At 39.7% G+C, this 22603-nt stretch overlaps 2 protein-coding genes across 2 annotated transcripts in view; one reads left to right on the top strand and one right to left on the bottom strand.

Annotated features, from left to right (window-relative positions):
- LOC143300843 (protein VAC14 homolog) overlaps positions 1–4990 on the bottom strand; it is a 42584-nt gene extending 37594 nt beyond the window's left edge. The window contains exons 1-2 of the mRNA XM_076614782.1: positions 4514–4990; positions 1264–1414 (exon numbers count right to left, since the gene is read on the bottom strand). Coding sequence (XP_076470897.1) covers positions 1264–1414; positions 4514–4731 — 369 coding nt within the window. The 5' untranslated portion in view covers positions 4732–4990. The remainder of the gene's footprint in view (positions 1–1263; positions 1415–4513) is intronic.
- A 422-nt stretch (positions 4991–5412) lies between these two features.
- Positions 5413–21661, top strand: LOC143300849 (uncharacterized). Its single transcript, XM_076614790.1, has 4 exons — positions 5413–5792; positions 7728–7922; positions 9676–9810; positions 13654–21661. Exons 1-4 carry the CDS (start codon positions 5514–5516, stop codon positions 13777–13779), a joined length of 735 nt encoding a protein of 244 aa, XP_076470905.1. The 5' UTR covers positions 5413–5513; the 3' UTR covers positions 13780–21661.
- The last annotated feature ends 942 nt before the right edge of the window (positions 21662–22603 follow it).

Below are 22603 nucleotides of genomic sequence, written 5' to 3' on the forward strand. Positions count from 1 at the left end.
GGGAGAGAGAGAGGAAGAGAGGTAGAGAGAGCGAGTGGGAGAGAGAGGGAGAGAGAGCGAGAGAGAGGGAGAGAGAGGGACAGAGAGGGACAGAGAGGGAGAAAAAGGGAGAGAGAGCAAGAGAGAGGGAGAGAGAGGGACAGAGAGGGAGAAAAAGGGAGAGAGAGGGAGAGAGAGGGACAGAGAGGGAGAGAGAGCGAGAGAGAGAGAGAGAGAGCGAGAGAGAGGGAGAGAGAGGGACAGAGAGGGAGAAAAAGGGAGAGAGAGCGAGAGAGAGGGAGAGAGAGCGAGAGAGAGAGAGAGAGAGCGAGAGAGAGGGAGAGAGAGCGAGAGACAAAAGGGGAGAGAGGGAGAGAGAGCGAGAGAGAGGAGAGAGAGGAAGAGAGAGGGAGAGAGAGTGAGAGAGAAAAGGGGAGAGAGAGAGGGGGGGTATATTACAAGAATGATTACATAATGTCATGTTACAAATAATAATAATAATGATAACAATTACTTATATTGAAAAAAAAAGGTGGGGGGAAGGGGAGGGGGTAGGGGAGGGAGGGGGGGGGGCTTGGAAGAGCCAAAGTGCTTCTACATCAAAAGCCAAAATATGTAAACAATGACGGGCAAAAAGATATGGCATCCTCATGTAAATAAAAATCAAGTCAACATGTACATGTATGCATTCTATTTCCACATCTTTACTTCAGCATTGTGTAAACAATGCTTCATATGGCATCCACTTAAATTTGAATAGTGTTAAATCATCCATAATTCTAGCAAGATAGTTCATTTCCAAGTATCTGTTTCGTAAATTTGTAACATACGCTTGAATGCTTGGTTTGGTATTGCTAAGTAACATTTATGAATATGAAATTTCGCAGTAAGTAGCATGAAATCTGATCTGGCATCTGTAATGAAGTCTTTTTTGTACCAAAAACCGTGAGCTCTTCAAAAAATTTGAACATAGAACTCTATGGTGACATTTTTCGTACAGCAATTTTTTCAAAATTTGTCCAAAACGACCTGGTTTCAGGACACTGCCATAACAAATGTTGGGTGCCCTGAATGTCTTGATTATCTGAATATTTTGTATTCCAGGCAATTAGTCAGTAGCTTATTGGCATATGTATATATATATATATATATGTGTGTGTGTGTGTGTGTGTCTATAAGCTACTGACTAAATATATATATATATATTTCTGATATTTCGTGGACAAGAGCGAATTTTAAACTTTTAAAGATTTTAAAAACACGCTGTATATTTCTGTTCCTTACCGTCCCCAGTGCGATGGAGACAGCAGCCAAACCCAGAACGCCCCCTCTTCTCCTGACGGGGTTATCAGACTGGGCAAGGTCCCCACCCAGGTACTTCAGAATCTGAATCACTTCTGCCAGGCTGCCATTTGACACGTGGGTCTTCACAATTCTGAAACCGAGAGACAGAGTGAATAGAATTGCTGTATTTCTATTTCTTGCATGCCCACATACACAAACACACACATATAATATATATATATGCACGATTACAAGCATCACTGTTATAATCATTATGTCATCATTATGCAACAAAATGCAGCTGCATGGTAAAAGCATCTTCTTTTCCTTTTCTCTTTTCTTCTGCAGTTAGTAATTTCAGTCAAAGCCAACAGCATCACTGTGAAGTGATGATTTCCCATTCATTCTCTGGAATAACTAACCATTCTTTCAAAGACATGAGGGAAGTGACGATTTCCCATTCATTCTCTGGAATAACTAACCATTCTTTCAAAGACATGAAATGCAATTGTGTGTTACAAATACACATCTTCTTTTTGGTTCATGGGCCGTGAATCCCATGTTCACTCATATACATGAGTAGGCTTTTATGTGCATGACCATGTTTACCCCCACCATGTAGACGGTCATAATCCACTTTTTGGGAGATGTGTGCTGGGTACGGAGCAGAATTGAGAACCTTGCTGGACCTCAGGAACCTCTCCTTTCAACTTTGAAGAGACGCAAGCTGATATGGTTTGGACACAACACTCGACACACCAGCTTGTCCAAAACAATCATGCAAGGCACCATTGAGGGCGGGAGAAGAAGAGGAAGACAGCGGAAGAACTGGCATGAGAACATCAAACAATGGACCAGACTCCACACACGTGAGCTGCTGCCAGCGGCTGCCGACAGAGACAGATGGAGAAGGGAGGTTGCGTCTGCGGTCCTCAGGCTTCCCCCAACGACTACTCTGTAGTTATGGGCCTGAGGTGAGGTGAGAGGTGAGGAGGTGCTGGGTACGTTCTTGTTTCCATAACCCACCCAATGCTGACATGGATTACGGGATCTTCAACATGCGTATTTTATCTTCTGCTTGTGTGTACACAGGGAGGGGGTTCAGGCACCGGCAGGTCTGTACATATGTTGAGCTGGGAGATGGGAAAGATCTCCACACTTTCCCCACCAGGCGCCGTTACTGGGAATCAAACTCAGGACCCTGAGACTGAAAGTTGCAACTGTCAAATACTCATGTTAAACCACTTGCCATGGTGCAGTGGTTAATACTGTGGACCAGTGACTGGGAGGACATGGGTTGGAGCCCCCTCAGAGTTGGTTTTTTTGTGTGTTTTTTTTTCTGTCTGCGGCCAACTTACACCTAAAGGTGAGAGTGCTATGGGCTCAAATGGGAAGAATGGGACTATGGAGTTGAGATTCACCCAATTCATGGCTGCTTCTTTGGGAGGGTTTCTCAAATTTCCAGACAGACACTGCAGCCATATGCAGGTGTCTGTATAGATCTCTCAGTCCTGGTAATTGGCACCTGGATATAACAACCTTGCTTGTCAATTCTGAGTCTGTGAGGGTCTGGGTTCGAATCCTGCTCTCGCCCTTTCTCCCAAGTTTGACTGGAAAATTGAACTGAGCATCTAGTCGTTTGGATGAGACTATAAACAGAGGTCCCGTGTGCAGCACGCACTTGGCGCACAGAAAAAGAACCCATGGCAACAAGAGTGTTGTCCTCTGGCAAAATTCTGTAGAAGAAATCTACTTGGATAGGTACACAAACATATATATATGCATGCAATCAAGGCCTGACAAAGTGCGTTGGGTTATGCTGCTGGCCAGGCATCTGCCTAGCAGATGTGGTGTAGCGTATATGGATTTGTCTGGAAGCAGTGATACCTCCTTGAGAAAATGAAACTGAAAACTTGTTTGTCAAGTAGTCCCTAACTGAAAACTTGCTTGTCAAGTAGTCCCTAACTGAAAACTTGTTTGTCAAGTAGTCCCTAACTGAAAACTTGCTTGTCAAGTAGTCCCTAACTGAAAACTTGCTTGTCAAGTAGTCCCTAACTTAAATGGACCAAGCAGCAAAATCCTCACCATGTAATGGGAAAAAAAGAAGAAAAGACACTTCTATACACTTTCATCATTATGTCGAGAGGGCATATGTTTTACTTCACTTATAAAGGGCACGGTGTAGAGGATTCAGGAGGGTTGTAGACTTTGTATCATGACTGTCACTGTTCTGATCTTTAACGACTGTGTCCTGCCTGTCAAAATAAACTGGGGAAGGGGTGCAAACATCATATTCATATACTTTTCAGGTAGTGAAGTTCCCAAAAAATCAAATGGGAGATAGAGCATAAAGTTTTTAGCTTCAGTTTCTCAAGGAGGAGTCACTTCATTCAGACAAACCCATGTATTGTTATATATATATGCTACACCACACTTACTAGACAGACGCCTGACCAGCAGCATAACCCAACGCACTTTGTCAGACCTTGAGTGCCTGCATAAAAATTATAGCTATATACTTATCAGAGTGGATTTCTACTGAATTTTGCCAGACGACAACGCTCTCCTTGCCATGGGTTCTTTTTTTCAGTGCACTGACCTCAGTTTATCATCTCATCCGAATGACTAGATGCTCAGTTTGATTTTCAAGTCAAATGTGTGAGAAAGGGACTCTCTGTATTGGCAGATGAGCATCTTCACCATTCTGCCACCGTCCTTCTTAGACTGGATACATTCACAGCTGAAAGACAGAAACAGACATTCTACTGAACCAGTTTAGTGAGGTGTTTCCAAAACGTTGATGAAACACATGCTCATACAAATGGCGGGTTAGCAAAGGAAAACAACATCTACAACAACCCCCCTCCCCCCCACCCCCTCCCCCACCAATTCGGAAACAGACCTGGCAACACCCCTGTGGACTAGAAAACTATGACATGCGCTCATCCGACCGGAGCGGGAAGCTTTTTCCTAAGTGAAAAGTGCGGCTGATTCGTCTTGATGTAGATGTTGGCTGCCTACCCAAGAAGAAGAAGAAGAACTTTCAATGTCATACTTCTTTTAAAAAGACTTCTGATGGCACTACTTTACACAACTGCTGTGCAAATAATGAAAACAGAAACAACATGCTCAGCGTATGTGAATATAGTCAAGCTGCATCACGATCACATGGCGCGCTCGTCATCAAAGAACAGTCCCAATGGGGACAAAATTTTAATGAAAACCATAATAAATAACTTTAAAAACCAACCGTTCTAACTCCAAAGCAGCTGCTTTTCGCTTCTGGTAAGCCTTATCCACCAAGGCGCGTGCACATGTGGCAGGCAAAAGAGGGGTTGAGTCGTACACATTCATCATGGAGCAAGTTTTGTTGAGATGACCAAGGTTCAATTCGACAGGAGAGATCTGTTCTCTGTGTGAACCAGGTGTGTGGTGGTCCTGTACCATCAGGTCTGAAGGAAGTTGCATGACCAGTCACATGACAGAAATGTCAACAAACATTCCAAACAGGACACTTTCTGTTTATCACAGAAAGTGTTATCACAATGTATCAATGTTTTGTCTCTTGGAACAGAGACTTAGTACGGGTTCCAGTCTTTTTTTTTTCATTTTAGTTATGATGTGTTAATGATCTAAGATCCAAACTGCCTCGGGTTTAAATAAAAACATCTTTCCCAGACCGCACTTCGCCCCGTCTCTCCCTTTCCCTCTCCATCCCGGTCTCGGTTGTTTTGTTTTTTTGTTTTTTTTTCCCAATAAAATATTGCACAACACGTGGATCGGCCGCGCGAATAGACTTGTCCACAGACACAGTGTGTGAAGGTATATTAAGTGGTTTGCAGCACATGATGTTTGCAAATGGAGTGTTTTTTTAAACTTGAAATTAACTAAGAAATAAACTGATCGACAACTTGCGTGTGGGTGATGCTGACAAGCATACACACATGGATGATTCTAATTAGGCCTGGATATAATTATTTGTGAGCAGAATGATTAACATTTTCATTTGCTCATTAATTCAGCCTCGAAACCCACGGCATGCAAATAACATCATCTCTGGCATTGTCATCACTACCGTGCCAAAACTTCGCCATATCCAACATTTATCACATTATTTAAGCAGAAAGCGGGGGCGCAACCCCGTAGCAATCTAAAGGCGTCTGCATCACTTGGGAAGTGTATGGATGCACAGTGAAAATGCGTAATTTTGTAAACAAAACCATGTCAGCCTGACAAGCCGGCAAAACGCAATGGATGATTCGGACGACCAGAACACCGCCTCGATAAACGTGGAGGATGAAATTCAACGGGAATTATCAGAATCGGATTCTGCTTCGTGCAACAGCATCAGCAACCCTTATTACGATGGACCGAAAAGACCGGATTGCCCTTCTGCAGGAGGGGGTGACCAGTGTGCACAAGGATCGTCACTTTATCGCCAAGCGGGAGAAAACAACGAATTGGTCATTGTGACATTTAGCCTGGGGTATTTCAAGACGTGTGTAGGGTTTCTCAGAACACTTCAACTGGTGAGGAAAGGGGGTGCTGAACAGGGAATAATAATAAATATCAAATATCATTTTATATTACAGGCCAGAGTGATGAATTTATTATACTATGGTATATAGTAAAAATCAACACAGTGCTGGTGAGGATATGATCACTGTTAAAAAAAAGGGGTGGAAAAAAAAGCAAACTATACTGAAAAGAAAAAAGTAGGATTACATATTTAATTTTTTTTACTTGTTCAGTATTGACCATTGGATGTACACATTTGACAATAAAACAAAAACTATATTAGTGTTTATTTTCTCAGTGATGTCAGATACTTATTATTCTTAACATTTTATTTGGTATTTGATGTGTATGTCAATATTTCATCTGAAAGACTAGCACCCAGACCACTATTATTGGCCTTATGTAGGAGGACGCAAAAATCCATGTTGATGCATAAATCATAATCCTTGCCTTCTAGTTAGGTGTGATAATCAACTGGGCCTCAGCTCCTTAAAAGAAAGGTAGCTTTAATCCAACAACATTAAGTTTAACCCTAATTCAGTAATTGTCTCTTTAACAGATCCAGTCAAATTTTGTATTGAAAAAGATGCAGTTTCTTTGTCTTAACTCACTCAGTACGGCCAGTCCTCTCTTCTCCTCTACACAGACCCCTCAGATGTCCAGTGGGTGTCTGAATGACCAAACCTTTAGCTTCCGTCGTCAGAATTGTGGTATTCTTTGTCAACATTCACCTCTTCAGTATAAGAGCCTTCCGCTTGCAATATTTTGATGATGGCAACTGGGGTGAAACGCTGTTAATGTCGTCTCTTTCGCCGTTCGTATGGAGAGAGTTAAACTAGTTAAAGCTTAATCATAATCCTTTAGATTCAGAACCTTTTCTCTCGTTTTCTCTTACTGAGTCTGTTTTTGTGTCTCTCCCAGTCCTACTATGAATTGTCTTGCTGTTTGCCCACAGCTCTAATAACCTATTGCATGTCCTGTATTGTCATTCTTTTTTTTCTGTTTTGTTTAAACTTCTCTTTACTTGGAATTGGATTGTGTGGTGTGGGTTTTTTTGTTGTTGTTGTTGTTGTTGCTTTATTTTTTATTTTATTTTTTTTTGGTATCACTATCACTGCGTCAATATCTGCCTGCCCATTCAGTGTCTTGCATTGTAATTTTCTAAAAGGTTTCAATTCTTTTTTTTACAGTTTCAGTTTGAAGAAGGTGTCAGAGTGGGCAGACTGATTGATACGCTACATCACATCTGCAGAATAAAGTCAGATGCCTGATCTTCACATACACCCAACATGTTGATCAGGCCTTGGAAGGCTATCCTCTTACTTTATGTAAAACATTAACATGAAAATGAAATATTAAAGACAAGGTAAAGATATAAATTAATACATTGAAATGTAATTAATAGTTTGTATTGTGTGGCTTGTCTGAGCAGATTTTAATGTTGATCATACAAAATACATTGAAATGTAATAGCGTGTCTTGTGTGGCCTGTCTGAGCAGATTTTAATGCTGATCACACAAAATACATTGAAATGTAATAGCGTGTCTTGTATGGCCTGTCTGAGCAGATTTTAATGCTGATCACACAAAATACATTGAAATGTAATAGTGTGTCTTGTGTGGTTTGTCTGGGGGCAGATCTTAACGCTGATCACCCTTGTGTGTCTAGCGTGTCTTGTGTGACCTGTCTGGGCAGATTTTAACGCTGGTCACACAAAATACATTGAAATGTAATAGCGTGTATTGTACAGATTTTAACGCTGGTCACATAAATTACATTGAAATGTAATAGCGTGTCTTGTGTGGCTTGTCTGGGGGCAGATCTTAATGCTGGTCACACAAAATACATTGAAATGTAATTGCGTGTATTGTACAGATTTTAACGCTGGTCACACAAAATACATTGAAATGTAATAGCGTGTCTTGTGTGGCTTGTCTGGGGGCAGATCTTAACGCTGATCACCCTTGTGTGCCTGGTGTCCTCTGGGCGGAGGGAAGGGGGACTTCTCAACCTGCCACTGGAGTGGCACTTCCGCATCATGCTGTTCGTCCTCGTCCTGACCTTCATGACCTCCCTCGTCATCATCTGTGCCAACGTCACTTCCGTCATCAATGTGCTTGTCGTTGAGTGGACCATTGTGGTGGGTAACAAACTACAAAGTCTGCTTGCAAGTTGGATTATTTTTTTTTTTTTTTACATTTTGCTGATTTTTTTGTGTTCAGATTTAATATGCTCTTCGTTTTGAGCAGTTGGTGTGCTGTTTCGTATGTATGTGTGTGGATTGTAAAGTGCTATGTGCAAGAAAGAAAATGCTGATAAATGTCCAGTTATTATCATATTATTATTTTTATTGTGGAATAAGTTATGAAAAATAACAATGGCAGTGACAAAAGATTTTTGAAAAAATTCTTAAAACATTTTTTTCAACATTGGATGAGATGGAAAATACATGGGTGGATGAGATGAGGTATTGATATTGTCATAATATTAAAAAAAAAACCCAGATTGTTGCAAAAGAAACAATGCAGAAACATGGCAGAGTACGTGTGTTTGGTAACATACACAAGTATACTGTTCGTATGTCAAAGTAAAATACTTAAAGAGTAATACCATGCATTTGCAATTGTGAGAGTATATAATTATAAGCAACAAAAGTAATTTGATAAAAAGATAGATTTTTTTTATCCCTTCTCAGGTTTTTAAAAAATTCATTTTGACATGTCTTTTTTCTTTCTTTCTTTCTTTGTACTGAAGTCACTTTCACAGGCATGCTGTTATTAGATAATTCAAGTTTTCTTACCATCCCTATTATTTTGCTTGCTTAATGAATCGACGTACATTGTGTGAATGTGGGGATGGAGGTAAGGGGAGGAGGAGGGGGGCGGGGCAATGAAAATGGCACTCTAAATCTTTGACTGATTTTGTGATTTTGATACCATCTATTTTTCAGTGCATTATCTCTGAATATGGAACAACCTCCCACCCGCCCACCCCTCTCCCCAACCACACCACATGTCTAGTGTTATATTTTCATTTAATAAAAAACTACGTGTTTAATATCACTTAAAGTGGAAAGACGTTAAATTGAAGGCTAAACACACACACACACACACACACACACACACACACACACACACACACTTACCATACACACACACACACACACCCACACACCCACACACACAAAGGCATACACTTTGCTAGAAAAATCAGCATTGGGTCGATTTCATAACCGATGGAAGGAAAAGTTTTTAAAACATAAAGGGACATTATTTCCCGAGAATATTATTAAAGAAAAGATACCGAATCCATCAGCTTGCTATACAAGATTAATAAGATTAATATATTACAAGATTAATATTTCTTCTGTATAAAACTTGATGCGCTGAAGACAAAGTAAAGTAAAAATGTTAAATGCATCTGTGGTAAGCAGTTCAGCTTGCATCATTGTTTGTTTCACTGTCAGCAGTTACGTACCTTCTTGCCCAAGTATTTCAAAGAGAATAACTATTCTGCAGATGATTTTTGGAAAGTTATTTCTGACGAGGTTCTTATGGTCGAACTTTCATAGGCATTAGTTCATAGCCCTATTTCTACATTCCTTTGTGTTAATGGTTTCTGATTATTATCATCATTATTGAATTGTTTCTGTTAAATGTAATTGCATGTTAGTTATGCATTTTTGGGGTTGTTTTCTACCTTTTCTGTTTTCCTCTTCCCTCCCCCCCCCCCCCCCCTTTTTTTTTTTTTTTTTTTTTAATCGTCTAATATCACTGATAGTGAAAAAACACTAAACTAAAGAATGAACACACACACACACATGCACACACATGCACAGAAAGTCTAGTGTGGTTCTTTCTGGAGGGTTGAGCAAGTGAGTGGTGTGATTGCAGGACATGGTGTTGTACTCTGTGTTTGCATTTCTCTACTTGGTGGGAACGTCCCTCGTTGCCAGTGCTTTCGATTTTTACCAGAAGATGAAAACCAACGTCTCTGAGCAGACGGTGCATCAGCTTGCGATTGTTGTGGTGAGTAAATTTTATTCTAAAACTGACAGTGAGAGTACCCCCAAACTATTCAATTCAGTTCTATTCAAATTCAATTAAAAAACACTTAATTAATCCACATGGAAATTAACTTGTGACTATAACTGTTTTCCATAATCCAGAGTAGTGGTTAGAAATTGTATGAGTGGATATGAATATTTTATTGATCAGGTCTTTGGCCTTATCAGTGGTGGTTGAGTTGATACAGTTACTGATAATTGGTTCCACTAAATAAAGTGTTTTAGCAACAACAACAAAAATTCCATTATTGTGTATCCATTGCTTACTCAAACAGACCAGGAGGGAATTCGCCTCAGCGAAGTTATATTTCATAATTTTGCACGTGCACATTAGTTGAAAGGAGAGTTCATATTGCATATTTCAAATCTGCCAAAGCAGACAAACAATATTTGCTTATCTTGTCCAGTGTGAAACCAATCACGCGGTTGACATTGCTGACTGACACAAGTGAATGATGCGTGTGTTTTGTTTACTTTAAAAGTTCATTTGACCTTTGTTAAAATTTTGAACTGTGAGAACTTGACATTTATTCTATTAAAGTAGTATCTAGCAAGGATAGGGAGAAGATAGAATGTTTTTTCATTGGGTGTTGACCAAGTTGTTGATATGTGTGAATTATCATGTGTACTTGGCAGCCATGAAAGATGAGCTGCCCATTATCCACTGGGTTCACCCAAGACATTCAGATATCATTGGCAGTAGTCCAATCAGAGATTGAAAAACCAGCACTTACAACTGCTTGGTTGCATTTTGAAATATGACCAGCTGATAACAGAAGATCTGAGAATATTGTAGCATACTGTATTACCCTCAGTCAAACAGATTTTTGAGGGGAGGGGCGTTGGGGGTGGGGGGGGGGGGGGGGGGGGGGGGGGTCGGAATACAGGCTGCTAGCACCACCCATTTTATTCCACAAAAGTTTTGCCAGAACAATGTTAGCACTGCCATGTTTGTTTGGTGTTTTTTTTTACCTGTGTTAAGTGAATTTGGACATGGGACTGTGGTACTTCATCTCATCTGAGAGACTAACAGTAGCACACAAATCACATCTGAGAGACTAACAGTAGCACACAAATCACATCTGAGAGACTAACAGTAGCACACAAATCACATCTGAGAGACTAACAGTAGCACACAAATCACATCTGAGAGACTAACAGTAGCACACAAATCACATCTGAGAGACTAACAGTAGCACACAAATCACATCTGAGAGACTAACAGTAGCACACAAATCACATCTGAGAGACTAACAGTAGCACACAAATCACTCTGAGAGACTAACAGTAGCACACAAATCACTCTGAGACTAACAGTATCACACAAATCACATCTGAGAGACTAACAGTAGCACACAAATCACTCTGAGAGACTAACAGTAGCACACAAATCACATCTGAGAGACTAACAGTAGCACACAAATCACTCTGAGACTAACAGTATCACACAAATCACATCTGAGAGACTAACAGTAGCACACAAATCACATCTGAGAGACTAACAGTAGCACACAAATCACTCTGAGACTAACAGTAGCACACAAATCACATCTGAGAGACTAACAGTAGCACACAAATCACATCTGAGAGACTAACAGTAGCACACAAATCACATCTGAGAGACTAACAGTAGCACACAAATCACATCTGAGAGACTAACAGTAGCACACAAATCACTCTGAGACTAACAGTAGCACACAAATCACTCTGAGACTAACAGTAGCACACAAATCACTCTGAGAGACTAACAGTAGCACACAAATCACATCTGAGAGACTAACAGTAGCACACAAATCACATCTGAGAGACTAACAGTAGCACACAAATCACATCTGAGAGACTAACAGTTGCACACAAATCACTCTGAGACTAACAGTAGCACACAAATCACATCTGAGAGACTAACAGTAGCACACAAATCACATCTGAGAGACTAACAGTAGCACACAAATCACTCTGAGACTAACAGTAGCACACAAATCACATCTGAGAGACTAACAGTAGCACACAAATCACTCTGAGACTAACAGTAGCACACAAATCACATCTGAGAGACTAACAGTAGCACACAAATCACTCTGAGACTAACAGTAGCACACAAATCACATCTGAGACTAACAGTAGCACACAAATCACTCTGAGACTAACAGTAGCACACAAATCACATCTGAGAGACTAACAGTAGCACACAAATCACATCTGAGAGACTAACAGTAGCACACAAATCACTCTGAGACTAACAGTAGCACACAAATCACTCTGAGACTAACAGTAGCACACAAATCACATCTGAGAGACTAACAGTAGCACACAAATCACTCTGAGACTAACAGTAGCACACAAATCACATCTGAGAGACTAACAGTAGCACACAAATCACATCTGAGAGACTAACAGTAGCACACAAATCACTCTGAGACTAACAGTAGCACACAAATCACATCTGAGAGACTAACAGTAGCACACAAATCACTCTGAGACTAACAGTATCACACAAATCACATCTGAGAGACTAACAGTAGCACACAAATCACATCTGAGAGACTAACAGTAGCACACAAATCACATCTGAGAGACTAACAGTATCACACAAATCACTCTGAGAGACTAACAGTAGCACACAAATCACATCTGAGAGACTAACAGTAGCACACAAATCACTCTGAGACTAACAGTAGCACACAAATCACATCTGAGAGACTAACAGTAGCACACAAATCACTCTGAGACTAACAGTAGCACACGAATCACTCTGAGAGACTAACAGTAGCACACAAATCAGTCTGAGACTAACAGTAGCACACAAATCACATCTGAGAGACTAACAGTAGCACACAAATCAGTCTGCACAAGGTATACTGGTACTAGGCTACAGCTGCAACATAACGATTTGGAAACAGGAAGCAAACAGGTGTACAGTCAGTTCAGGTACATGCACCTGTCAAAGTGGAATGTGTACAGTCAGTTAAGGTATACACACCTGTCAAAATGAAATGTGTACAGTCAGTTCAGGTATACACACCTGTCAAAATGAAATGTGTACAGTCAGTTAAGGTATACACACCTGTCAAAATGAAATGTGTACAGTCAGTTAAGGTATACACACCTGTCAAAGTGGAATGTGTACAGTCAGTTCAGGTATACACACCTGTCAAAGTGGAATGTGTACAGTCAGTTAAGGTATACACACCTGTCAAAGTGGAATGTGTACAGTCAGTCCAGGTATACATACCTGTCAAAATGAAATGTGTACAGTCAGTTCAGGTATACGCACCTGTCAAAATGAAATGTGTACAGTCAGTTAAGGTATACGCACCTGTCAAAATGAAATGTGTACAGTCAGTTCAGGTAGACGCTCCTGTCAAAATGGAATGTGTAGTCAGTTAAGGTATACACACCTGTCAAAATGAAATGTGTACAGTCAGTTAAGGTATACACACCTGTCAAAATGGAATGTGTACAGTCAGTTAAGGTATACACACCAGACAAAATGAAATGTGTACAGTCAGTTAAGGTAGATGCTCCTGTCAAAATGGAATGTGTACAGTCAGTTAAGGTATACACACCTGTCAAAATGAAATGTGTACAGTCAGTTAAGGTAGATGCTCCTGTCAAAATGGAATGTGTACAGTCAGTTAAGGTATACACACCTGTCAAAATGGAAGGTGTGCAACCAGTTAAGGTATACACACCTGTCAAAATGAAAGGTGTGCAACCAGTTAAGGTATACACACCTGTCAAAATGAAAGGTGTGCAACCAGTTAAGGTACATGAACGTGATTCCCTGTTCACTTTTGTTTTGCAGGTGATGGGCTACATCTGCATGGTTGTGTACGGGCTGATGGCTCTCCTCAGCTACCGCTTTTGGCGTGTCCAGTACCGCCTATATCAGCGGCGCAAACTGCTAGAGGAGGATGAGATTGATCTGTGAAGCCTGAATCACCTGCATCGTCAAGAACCAAGCTGCCAAAACCAGACCTGCTGTCTGTTGGATTTTCATGTGTGAGAATTGACGGCCTGTCCTTTGTTGAATGGTGTCCTGTTGAAACGAGCGTCTCACATGGTGAAAATGTAAGTCCTTTTTTATTGTTATTTTATTTTGTGTATATGGGACATCAGCCTATAATTGATGTATTTCATCGGAAATGAAGAACTTCGTCTCACAAAGACATGTGATCAAGGAGGAAAAAGGCTTGAAAAGATGGTTGTGTGCTGTCAGTGTGTGAGCTAACTGACGTGTGAACGACAATGGCCAAAGTGACGTTCAGTTGAAAGATCAAAGATGTGACTGTTCCAGAGATGGTTGCATGATATGTACTGGAACTTTACGGAGGATGGTGAAACTCTTGGACTTTGTGTGTATGTAGCATGGAATTAATCAGTCAATCAAAGGGCTTCATTGCTTACTTTGAACACGGTAAAAACTGAACATTGAATTTAGGCTCATTCTCAGTAAACACTTCGGGGTCCGTGAAATCTTTCTCACCTCTTGCTGTTTAATCTGTACTAAAGACGAAACAAAATATACTGGCATATAAATAAATACATGTATGTAGACAACACTCACATTGTATGTAAGCTGAAATGGGTTGTTGGTTTATGTTAAATGGAAACACCTTCTGTGTAAATGAATTCAGTTAAAGTAGGATTGATCTCTGAATGATCAAATCCGAGTTACCTAACATAATTGTTCCAAGATGTGCTGACACAAATTGAAAGGTGGAAGGAACGAGAATGGAATTATGTGATACCCCCCACCCCCTCCTCCACCTACTCAGCTCAGACAGACAAGCGAACAAAGAAATTTTCTTTGAAAAGGGAAGTGGAATAAGCATGCTTATGCTTCTTTCCCTCCAGCCCTCAGGGCAAAGAGAAAATCAAATCAAAACGTTGGCAAAAACAACAAAGGGTTGTAGAAATACAGACATCAAATTCACACCCGCTCAAAATGATACTTACAATACAATACAATGTAGTGCAATGCAATGCAATGCAATACAATATAATATAAATTTATTCATCCATTTGGAAATTAAATTGTGCATCCACAGGCTCGTCGCTCACCCATCACAATATCTCAGCCAACAGCCAGGTCCAGCACACTGGCAACATGACAAATGTTCAAGAAAAGATAAAACAGCAATGCATAAAGCTGAACACACACAAGCAAGTAACACAACACAGCGGGCACATTTCCCACTTTCGTGACAAAAAACAACAAGATAAATATACATGAGAGAGGGAGAGAAATGAAGTGAAATGAAATAAAATTATATTAGTACTGAGAGAGAGAGAGAGAGAGAGAGAAGGCGAGGAGAAGAGAGAGAGGAAAACTCTCAACAGCACTTAGAGGTAACGCGTCCGCCTAGGAAGCGAGAGAATCTGAGCGCACTGGTTCGAATCACGGCTCAGCCGCCAATATTTTCTCCCCCTCCACTAGACCTGGAGTGGTGGTCTGGACGCTAGTCATTCGGATGAGACGATAAACCGAGGTCCCGTGTGCAGCATGCACTTAGCGCACGTAAAAGAACCCACGGCAACAAAAGGGTTGTTCCCGGCAAAATTCTGTAGAAAAATCCACTTCGATAGGAAAAACAAATAAAACTGCATGCAGGAAAAAATTTTAAAAAATGGGTGGCGCTGTAGTGTAGTGACACGCTCTCCCTGGGGAGAGCAGCCCGAATTTCACACAGAGAAATCTGTTGTGATAAAAAGAAATACAAATACAAATACAAATAACTGATTATTCCTTGTTAAAAAAACAGTTTTGTGAAGGGAGAGAACCTTTTAAACTTAGAACTTTCCAAGTATTTAATTTGTTGTGGTTGTGTTCGTTAATATATGAGCAGACTACCCATTATTTTAGTTATGTATACGAAACATGATTTTTCTCACATGGGTGGAACCAACAGAAGTATTGATTTGAAAAATGATTATCTTTATATTTCTGCATAAAACTTGTGGTTGTGCAAACTGCACGAATGTAAGAGTGTGTGAAAGAGTGGTTTTGAAAGTTTTGAAAATGTGAGAATGATTTCAGCGTACCAGGTAGTTCTGTTTCAGTTCTATATTATTATATATAGTTCAGGAAAAACAGTAGAAGTGAAAAGTTCTATAACAACTATCCATTATTATTATTAGTTATTATGATAATAATGATTGTTAATCTGTTGCTATATTTCCTTCTTGTTTTGTATTTTAAAGCATGTTAAATGCTGCAGTCAGGTTGGTGAATCTTTTTGTCTAGTTGTGGCGTTGGGTTTTTTTTATCATTTAGAGTGTACAGTGATTTTTGTTTTTCCTGTTTCGTCTTTTAGTGTATTAAAGATGGGCGCAATAGCCGAGTGGTTAGAGTGTTAGACTTTCAATCTGAGGGTCCCGGGTTCCAATCTCAGCAGTGGTGCCTGGTGGGTAAAGGGTGGAGATTTTTCTGATTTCCCAGGTCAACATATGTGCAGACCTGCCTGTGCCTGAATGCCCCTTGTATGTACACGCAAGCAGAAGATCAAATACGCATGTTAATGTTCTTGTAATCCATGTCAGCGTTCGGTGGGTTATGGAAACAAGAAGATACCCAGCATGCACACCCCCGAAAACGGAGTGTGGTTGACTACATGGCAGGGTAAAAACGGTCATACATGTAAAGGTTCACTCGTGTACACACGAAGAATAAGAAGAAGTGTATTAAAAAAAAAAAAAAAAAATCAGAAAGAAGGGATCTGCACAGAGTTCTCCCCCCTGCTCTTCCTTTTGCTTTTTCCCTGTCGACGTCGTCTTCTATAGGGGATCGAGGGGTTTAGCCTGCATGTGTTCATGAATATGAATATTGTAAGATTGAACAAACAAGATGGAGAGATACCACTTTGTTGCCAAGCATCAACGTTGTGAGCTTTATCACTGTTCCATTTGCTGAATGATGTGCTATATATATATATTTTTGGGGTCCTTTTTTTAATATGGGAATTGTTGCAATATGATAATGTATTGTATCATTTATTTCTTCTTTGTAGGAATTATGTGCAGTATGATAATGATTACATAGTATCGTTTGTTTCTTCCCTGTATGATATTTCCTGTAAATCCCGTAAAAAACTTATTCATATTCTGTAATATTGAGGTTGACTGGACTTGTCAGGAGCCTAGACACCTCATCTGTTTGTGTGTGAGGAACGTGTGCACACCATTTTGAAAAAACAAATATACAAGTACTAACTTCCCTGAACTTGGACCGAAGCTTAAACGCACTGCTTTTCAGCTGCAGTGGTAAGCATGAACATTCTAGATGTTGTCAGTCATCATTTGGAAGTTGCAAGTTTGAGAAGCAGGTGAAAAAAACCCATCAAATTTAATACCCATGTCTTTGAGAGTTGTGGAAAATTTTACCAGTGAACTTTTCATTGTGACTCGGGTTTTAAACTCACCCGATGGAAGTGTACACTTTCAGAAACTCACTTTAAATATACAGACTGATACAGAAATATATTAGTAGCCAACCATTATTTGGTTTTGCTGTTTAGTTTTCCTTGTGAAAGAAATGACATTGCATCCAAGGCTGGCTGTGCTCCATTAAGTCATCTCCTTCTGACTGATGGGCGCAATAGCCGAGTGGTTAAAGCGTTGGACTGTCAATCTGAGGGTCCCGGGTTCGAATCACGGTGACAGCGCCAGGTGGGTAAAGGGTGGAGATTTTTACCATCTCCCAGGTCAACATATGTGCAGACCTGCTAGTGCCTGAACCCCCTTCATGTGTATATGCAAGCAGAAGATCAAATATGCACGTTAAAGATCCTGTAATCCATGTCAGCGTTCGGTGGGTTAAGGAAACAAGTACATACCCAGCATGCACACCCCCGAAAACGGAGTATGGCTGCCTACATGGCAGGGTAAAAACGGTCATACACGTAAAAGCCCACTCGTGTGCATACGAGTGAACGCAGAAGAAGAAGATCCCCTTGTGACCGTCTTTGAAGGACAGACTACAGTTAGATTGTGCCCTACTCTCTCCTTCTCCAATACTTCTCAGACTTCTTCAACATAGTTATAACAAAGTGTAACCACTTCAAAAATATATTTCAGAAAAATATGTGGTTGTATGGAGGAATGGTCAAGATATCTACACCTGTACAAATCATCTCCAAGAGATTCAAAAGATGTCGTATACAGTTATCTTGGAAATACATATTTTTGATTTGAAAAAAAAGGGAAAAAACGTTGGGAAATAAGGTGTGTAAAGAAATCGAAAACCCAAAGATGGAATCAAAAAAAGATTATAAAAAAAAAAGAAGAAAAAAAAGAAGAAAAAGGTGTGTAAACCTTTTGGTGGAAATTTCCAGGTTATAATTTTTTTTTCTTCTTTTTTTTAGTATGTGATTTTTTTTAACAGTTTATTTGTTTGTACATGGAAAATCTCATCACTGAAAAACATCAAGGATGGACGTTGGTCGAATTGGGCGTCTGCTGTACCCCAGTCAGGCGGCCAGTCCTCTGAAGAAATAAAAATGAAAGCTAGATCCAGTCACAGATGTCAATGTTTCATTTGTTTGGGGGAGGGGGTAGAGTGGGGATGGGGGTGGGGGGTGGGGTGAGTAGGGTTATAATTTACAGATTAAGGACTTCTTATATCATTGGAAACAAAAATATACATATCATGATTGAGATAAGCTAATATGGAACACTTCAATTTTTTTTTCTAAGATTTTTAACAAACTTGACAGCAATGGATTGTACAAAAATACTTGATATAGTCACTTGCACCAAAACAAGAACTTTTTGAATCCTTGAACACTTTTAGCTCTGATTTAAATTCCATGTAATTAGTTGACATCATTATTTTTACCAGTTAGATAGGTACTTTGTACTGGTGTTCATGATACTTCCACAAAATAAAGCTTTTCTTTGTTGTCTAGCTTGATGTGTGAAGATTTGCGCCCATTGTTGGAGCATTCATTGAAAGAGGAGTAATGAAGTAAGGCAAGAGAAATCATGTATGTGTTGAAACTGGGACAAAAGTGGCTGTTTTAAAGTGCCAGTTTTTAATTTGTTTGTTTGCTTTTGAATGCAGGGTACAGGTTAAGATGTAATGCCTCCGTGATAAAATGCAGATGGTGCATAATTTAATATCTGCTGCTGTTTGGACGTTGCTTCGAATGCCGACTCATTCTTTTCTTTTCTTTTTTAATTGCATTTTCAGGTGCATGACGTTTTATTGTGTTCATGTTGATGATAAGATATTACATGGTCCATGCATATGTTTATAAAAGGTATATGTATATACATATATATATATAACATCTGTGATTATTGATTATTTTCCACAGCTTCCAGTGAGAATTTTATTTTGCAGATTTTTCTTTACAGCATGGTTTTGTGAAATAAATGTTTGATGTATGTTGTTCGCTTGGATAAGCTTAAAGTTTGTGGTTGTTACTGTGGATCAGCTTTATTCTTCTTTTTATTTTTTAATTTAAAAAAAAAAAATTAATTTTTATAATCTAACTTCAGAGAAAAGACACTTCCTCATTTCACTTTGACCAGGAAAAAAAAAGAAATGTCAGAAAAATTTTGACCCACTGTAGTTTGCTGTTGATTTTCTCATTGTCTTTTTGTTTTATATATGTATTCATCAATTTACTAATAACTGAATATGTATGCATTTCAAAGTTTACATTCAAGTTTTTAATGAGAAAATATTGGCTTTTTTTCTTTAAAAACAGGTGTACCTCTTTGTGGATGAAAGGTTAGAGGCATAGGGTTTCCACATCAGATAGTTACTTGTCAGTAGTGAAAGGCGGCCACACACCAGAGGAGACCCTGCACTGCTGCTGAGTCACTTTGGTGGTGTTCAGTAGTGTCTGTTCTGATTTAATGTACTTAGTACACCACTTACCAAGCCCTGCTGACAACAAAAATTGTCTAGTAGTGGATCCAGACTGAGTGAGCCCCCCCCCCCCCCCCCCCCCCTCAACCTTTGCCCCCCCTTCCTCCCCCTCCTCCCCAACTTTTCTTTCTTGATCTTGTGCTTCAGTCTTTCTTGGCTGCCGTTATCTTTTTTTTCCCTATGGGAAAATGGCAGTTCCGTTGAAAATATGTGCCTCTCTTTTTCTCTCCTCTTTTTACCTACTTGTAGAAGGAGGGTGAAAACCATATAAGAGAAGTACGCCACAGAAATGTTCCATTATTTTTCTCAGGCGATAGAAATCATTCAGGACCATTTCAAAATGCAGGTGTGTTTTTGTAAAAAGTTAAAAAAACCCAACCCCCCCCAAAAAAAACAACAACAACAACAACCCCAAAACGAGAGATTTAAATGACACAGGCTGCATAAGATCTACGACTGGTCTCTCATTGAATACACAAATGGCTGTTTTGGGTACAGATGCACAAAGAGCAGCTTGAAAATTACATTTGGAAAAAAAGAAAAAAAGCCCCCAAAACCCCATAGTTATTCAATAGCTTATAAATCATCTTGTGAATTTTTGTTCTATCAATTGGAAGTGCATATATAAGAACAAGAAAGGACCTCTGGAAGCTGTGAATTTTCAGTGCAACATATAAGTGCACATGCAAGAACAAGAAAGCACCTCTGATTTTATAAGTGGCACTTGTAATTACATTGCCGAAAACTCTGCATCATTTCACCGTTCCACCCCAAGAAGAAAATTGTGTGAGTTTCCCAAACTGTCATCGTTTTGCGAAGTGTATCAACTGCTTCGTTGTGCTGGAACTTTCATCTCTTTAAAAAAAATTTTTTTTTAATCTTATTTTTAAACGGGACATTTCAAACAAAATCAGGCTGGGGAACTCTCAGTGGATCCGCTATGATTGGAAGAGCAGTTGATTTCAGAGGGATTTTTTTTTTTCAGAGGGCAGGGAAAAAAAAAAGAAAAAAAAAAAGACGAGTACGGAGGCCCCCCAAGTCTCTTAAAAAAGATATTTAATTTTTGCACCCCCCACACCCCTCTAGGGGCCCCAAGACAGCCCCTGGACTCCAGGCTGATTTTCAGAGGAAACTCTTCTGGACAATTTCCCAGCCTGCCAAATTGAAGGGTTACATTGTTGTTGAAATAAGCAGTTCTTCCACTCTCTTACCCCTCCAACATTTCCGCCCAGTTTGTATTTTGGCTTTTAATTTGCAACTTAGATTGCTAGATGTTATGTTCTTTTCTTAGAAACTTGGTCATCATCTTGTGCGAAGTTACACGTTTCTGTGCGTTATGATTTATACATGTGCATATTTAATCAAGTTATCTGTCCATTTACAATTGACGTTGAATAATTGGGACGTACTGTTGGGTTCACATTCCCTGTCTGAGGAACATTCACCATTTGTTTTTGTTCTTTGTACCATAGAATTTGGTATGTGTGTGCATATATATATATATATATATTATATATGTATATATATATATATATATATATATAAATATTCATAATGGCTTGATATTGTGTTATCAGTGTTGACGTTTTTGGTTTGTGTCATACTTAATGGATATGTTGTGACAAGCCTCATGCATTTATATGTCCTTTTTCTATCAGTGTTCATTTTATTTGTGTATATTGTAATGAGTCTTTCACCCTTTTATTATTATTTTTACTCACTTTGCCTTTTTTTTTCACCCCCTATAATCCTGTAGACAGTAACTTGTTCCTTTTGACATATCGAACAGAATCACACATCACACTTTGCTCAAAAACCCTCCCAAGAACATTACACATTGTACACTGTTATATGTCACTTTGAACACTGTTTCGCAGGCAAGAATCATGTCTCTTTTCTTAAACGGTGAAGCCAAATAAAGAATACAAAAGATGTATGTTCTTGTTTGAATTGTGTTTTTATATATGTCATTGTGGGATCATAAGCACTGGGAGGATAAAGTGACAAAGCAAGAAGTGCTGGATACAGCTGGCTTGAGCACTGAGTCAGTGTTGCTGAAGGCTCAGTTATGCTGGACTGGCCTTGTCATCAGAACTGATGTACGGTCAGCTCAAGGTTGCCTCACGCAGACAGGGAAGGCCCAAACGTAGGTATAAGGTTGCTCTGAAGGGCAAGGTGGCAGAATGGTGAAGATACTTATCTGCCAATACAGTGCCCCTGAGGGTGTGGGTTCGAATCCTGCTCTCACCCTTTCTCCCAAGTTTGACTGGAAAATCAAACCGAGCATCTAGTCATTCAGATGAGACGATAAACCGATGTCCCGTGTGCAGCATGCACTTGGTGCACTGAAAAAGAACCCATGGCAACGAGAGTGTCCCTCTGGCAAAATTCTATTAAAGAAATCCATTCTGATGGGCACACTAAATGTATTTCTTGCACTCAAGGCCTGACAAGCACACTGGGTTAAGCTGCTGTCAGGCATCTACCCAGCAGATGTGATGTATGGAATTGTCTCAACGCTGTGACGCCTCCCTGAGAAACTGAAACATGAGACTGCAGAGCTACTTCAAGTGAAACAGCATCCAGCCAAGTGAGCTTGACGTCTCTGCAGCCAGCAGACCGTCTTCAAGTACTTAACTGATTCAGAAACCAAAACAATCACCATCTTCAAGTACTTAGCTGTTTCAGAAACCAAAACAATCACCATCTTCAAGTACTTAGCTGTTTCAGAAACCAAAACAATCACCATCTTCAAGTACTTAGCTGTTTCAGAAACCAAAACAATCACCATCTTCAAGTACTTAGCTGATTCAGAAACCAAAACAATCACTGATTGAGTCTGGTGAAACGAACATGCTTTGAAACAGCTTGGATTGAA

Source organism: Babylonia areolata, chromosome 26 (genome assembly GCF_041734735.1).
Source record: "Babylonia areolata isolate BAREFJ2019XMU chromosome 26, ASM4173473v1, whole genome shotgun sequence".
Taxonomy (NCBI): domain Eukaryota; kingdom Metazoa; phylum Mollusca; class Gastropoda; order Neogastropoda; family Buccinidae; genus Babylonia; species Babylonia areolata.

Coding starts and splice junctions, on each gene's coding strand:
- LOC143300849 (XM_076614790.1), top strand. CDS start 5,514: ATGGATGATTCGGACGACCAGAACACCGCCTCGATAAACGTGGAGGAT. Junction 7,923..9,675: donor TCGTTGAGTGGACCATTGTG/GTGGGTAACAAA, acceptor GTGTGATTGCAG/GACATGGTGTTGTACTCTGT. Junction 9,811..13,653: donor ATCAGCTTGCGATTGTTGTG/GTGAGTAAATTT, acceptor TTTGTTTTGCAG/GTGATGGGCTACATCTGCAT.